Source organism: Coffea arabica, chromosome 2c, assembly GCF_036785885.1.
Source record: "Coffea arabica cultivar ET-39 chromosome 2c, Coffea Arabica ET-39 HiFi, whole genome shotgun sequence".
In the NCBI taxonomy this organism is placed as follows: domain Eukaryota; kingdom Viridiplantae; phylum Streptophyta; class Magnoliopsida; order Gentianales; family Rubiaceae; genus Coffea; species Coffea arabica.
Window position 1 is genome coordinate 12,280,562 of NC_092312.1, and position 2,974 is coordinate 12,283,535.

General features: G+C 37.9%; 1 protein-coding gene across 1 annotated transcript; it reads right to left on the reverse strand.

Annotated features, from left to right (window-relative positions):
* Nucleotides 1-566: 566 nt before the first annotated feature.
* Nucleotides 567-1,987, reverse strand: LOC140035045 (uncharacterized). The gene has a single exon (XM_072074406.1). It carries the CDS (start codon nt 1,915-1,917, stop codon nt 823-825), a length of 1,095 nt encoding a protein of 364 aa, XP_071930507.1. The 5' UTR covers nt 1,918-1,987; the 3' UTR covers nt 567-822.
* Nucleotides 1,988-2,974: the final 987 nt, after the last annotated feature.

A 2,974-nucleotide genomic window follows, 5' to 3' on the forward strand; every position in this document is an offset into this window, starting at 1 on the left:
GGGTAAAAGCTTGAATAGGTAAAATTGAATTTAAATTCGTACAATTTTGACACCGCATATATACGTGTATATATATATATATATATATATATATATATATATATATTCGATAATTGTCTTTCTCAATACAGTGTGATGATAGTTGGATATTAGGCCCCATAGAGAAGAGAATTTTAGCAGTCCTCAACGCAAAAGGACGTGAACAGTACCATCTATTCCTTTCATCATAAGATGCCTTCTTAAATGCAATGCTACCACCGAAGCAAAATGGCGCGCTTTGCCATACAATAAATTTCTTCACTTTTTGGTTGGTGAAGTTAGACTGCCTTTAGATAAAGCATTGTGGATCATCATTAACTACACTTGTACATGATGGCCACTATTATATTCTTGTTTCTTTTCACTTTTTTTTCTTCATATATATATATATATAGTTCAAAAGATTTGTGTGTCTGACATTCGAATAAATGTGGACTATATATAAAGCCTTAAACTTGCGATTTGAATATTCCAATTAGTTTGGTATCTAAATTTGCCAAAGCCAACGGAATTTCTTTGATCCAAGGTTCACTTCAAGGTAATTAATGTACAATTTATTGAATTGCCCAATATCATGGCCAGTTACAGAATCATACTCCCACACTGTAGTTTTTTCAAAGCATGAAATTAACTATAGTAAAAAAAAAAAAAAGAAAACCCCATAAATAAATCTATAACAATGTAAACATTTTTATGCTAATTAGGCATAATTTAACTCTCAAAACACCACATGCAATGTAATCAAAATCATTCTCATCTTTGCTGACACAAGGCTGGGATATCTCAAGGCATGTCATCCTCGTCCTGGAAGTTCTGGTACTGCTCCTGGTCCTGATAATTGTTATAAGAATTCTGATTATCATTCCAATAGTATCCTCTGTTGTTTGCTCCATATAGGCCACGGTTCAAAAGCTGTTCCATGCTAATATCATAAAAGTACTTGCCATTTTCCAAAAACCTCGTATCACTCATCCCTTGCTTCTGCGCTCCACCGTTAGCATTTCCGCCATTGTAACTGTAGTAGTTGTTGCTGTTGGATCTTGTATCACTCAAACCTTGTTGCTCTCCATTGTAGTAACTGTTGCTAGCACCATAGTTGTTCTTGTTGTTTTGGTTGTTGTAGTAGTTGTTTCTGTTGTTGCTTGGATTGGTGTAGCTATTGCCCAACAATTTAGTCTCACCCAAACCTTGTTGCTCATTGTTGTAGTAAGTGCTTTCACCCAAACCTTGTTTCTCGTTGTTGTAGTAGGTATTTTCACCATTGTAGAAGTTGTTGCTGTTGTAGTTGCTGTTTTGTGGTCTGTAACCTTCCGGTTCAGTCACATAGGACTCGGTGTTGTAGTTCTTGGGCAAGTACTTGGGGTAGGATTCCCTTGGTTCTTTGTTTTGTGGTCTGTAACCTTCCGGTTCAGTCACATAGGACTCGGTGTTGTAGTTCTTGGGCAAGTACTTGGGGTAGGATTCTCTTGGTTCGTTGTTTTGTGGTCTGTAACCTTCTGGTTCAGTCACATAGGACTCAGTGTTGTAGTTCTTGGGCAAGTACTTGGGGTAGGAATCTCTTGGTTCATTGTTGTATGGAATGTTAGTGGTGGCTTTGTAGGGTTCACCACTGGGGTTGATGGTTGTGGTGGTGGACGGAGGGAGTTGGCCTGACTCATGGCCATAAAGACCATAGCCACCATTTTCGTTTTCGGGGATGAAGTTTGGCTCTTGTTCTTGTTTGTTGTTCAATGTCTCCTCACTTCTTGGTACTGCCACTTGGGTCTCTTTTGCACCATTGTTGCTGGGGATTTTGTTGAAAAGTTGTGGATCTCTGGCGTGAATCTGCAGAGAGGATAAGAGGGTGAGGAGGAAGAGGATGAAAAGATTTTTGGCCATGATGGGGAGCTAGGGATGGAGAGATGGAGGAAGAGAAGGTGCTGTGTAGTGAGTTAGTCTTGTGTGACTTGGTAATGGTTCACTTCTTATATAGGGAGGGTTTCTGCTTGAGGCTAAACCTAGTGCGTGAAAGAGAGTGTGAGAGATGGAATCGAGATTAACTATGTTTACTTTGATTCGCTAATTTTTTCCTAGACATTAGGTGAAGTTGGGACAGCAGAACAGGTGATTACAAGACTGTGGTCCTTTTCATTATATATATGTCACTTCTGCTAAAGAGTGCTTTCTCTTTCTATAGGGGTGCTTTCAACTCTTGTTTACTAATTTTCCACTGTTTAATTTCTGTCTCTTGATATTTTTTTTATTGTTAATAATGAAATTGTTAATTTTCCACTGTTTTCTGTCTCTTGATTTCCAAACCCCATTGATCTATGTGAAGGCAATTTCCAAAATTTGTATCCAAAGTAGAATGAATATATCATATCATTATTTGCTACGTTAATTTTTTTTGGCAAATTAAACCCGTGATTAAATGCTAGTTTTCCTAACGGATTGGATTAGCTTAGGATTGTGATTGAATCATCGATCAGTTCATCACCATTAGTGTGGTAGGTGGAAAGGTGAAACACATAAATCTTATTTATTGCTACCCTTTTCCCAATTCGGCATATATTTATATTCCATCCCTTTTTATTCGAACCTAGGCTCTAGGGAGACGGTAAAATACTAAAGGAAACTCCTCAATGACCGGAGGACCAAATTTTGGCATAAAAATAAATAAAAGGAGGACAAAATCAAAGAACTAAAGAAAAAGCGAATGAGAACAGAGATTTGATAAGGGCATACCAAAGGAGTAATTATGCGGGCGGGGATTGTGCAGCGAGTGGGGCATTGTGTATAATGGCATTCGGCACTAGCTGTGGCATGTGCCCCTAATTTTGTCTAACGTAATGGACACACGTTCCTTTTCGTTTCCTTTTTCTACTTCTTGTTCACTTCATAATTCATGTACATATATATTGCTGGACCATCAATATATTCTCGCTCTTTTTCTTTC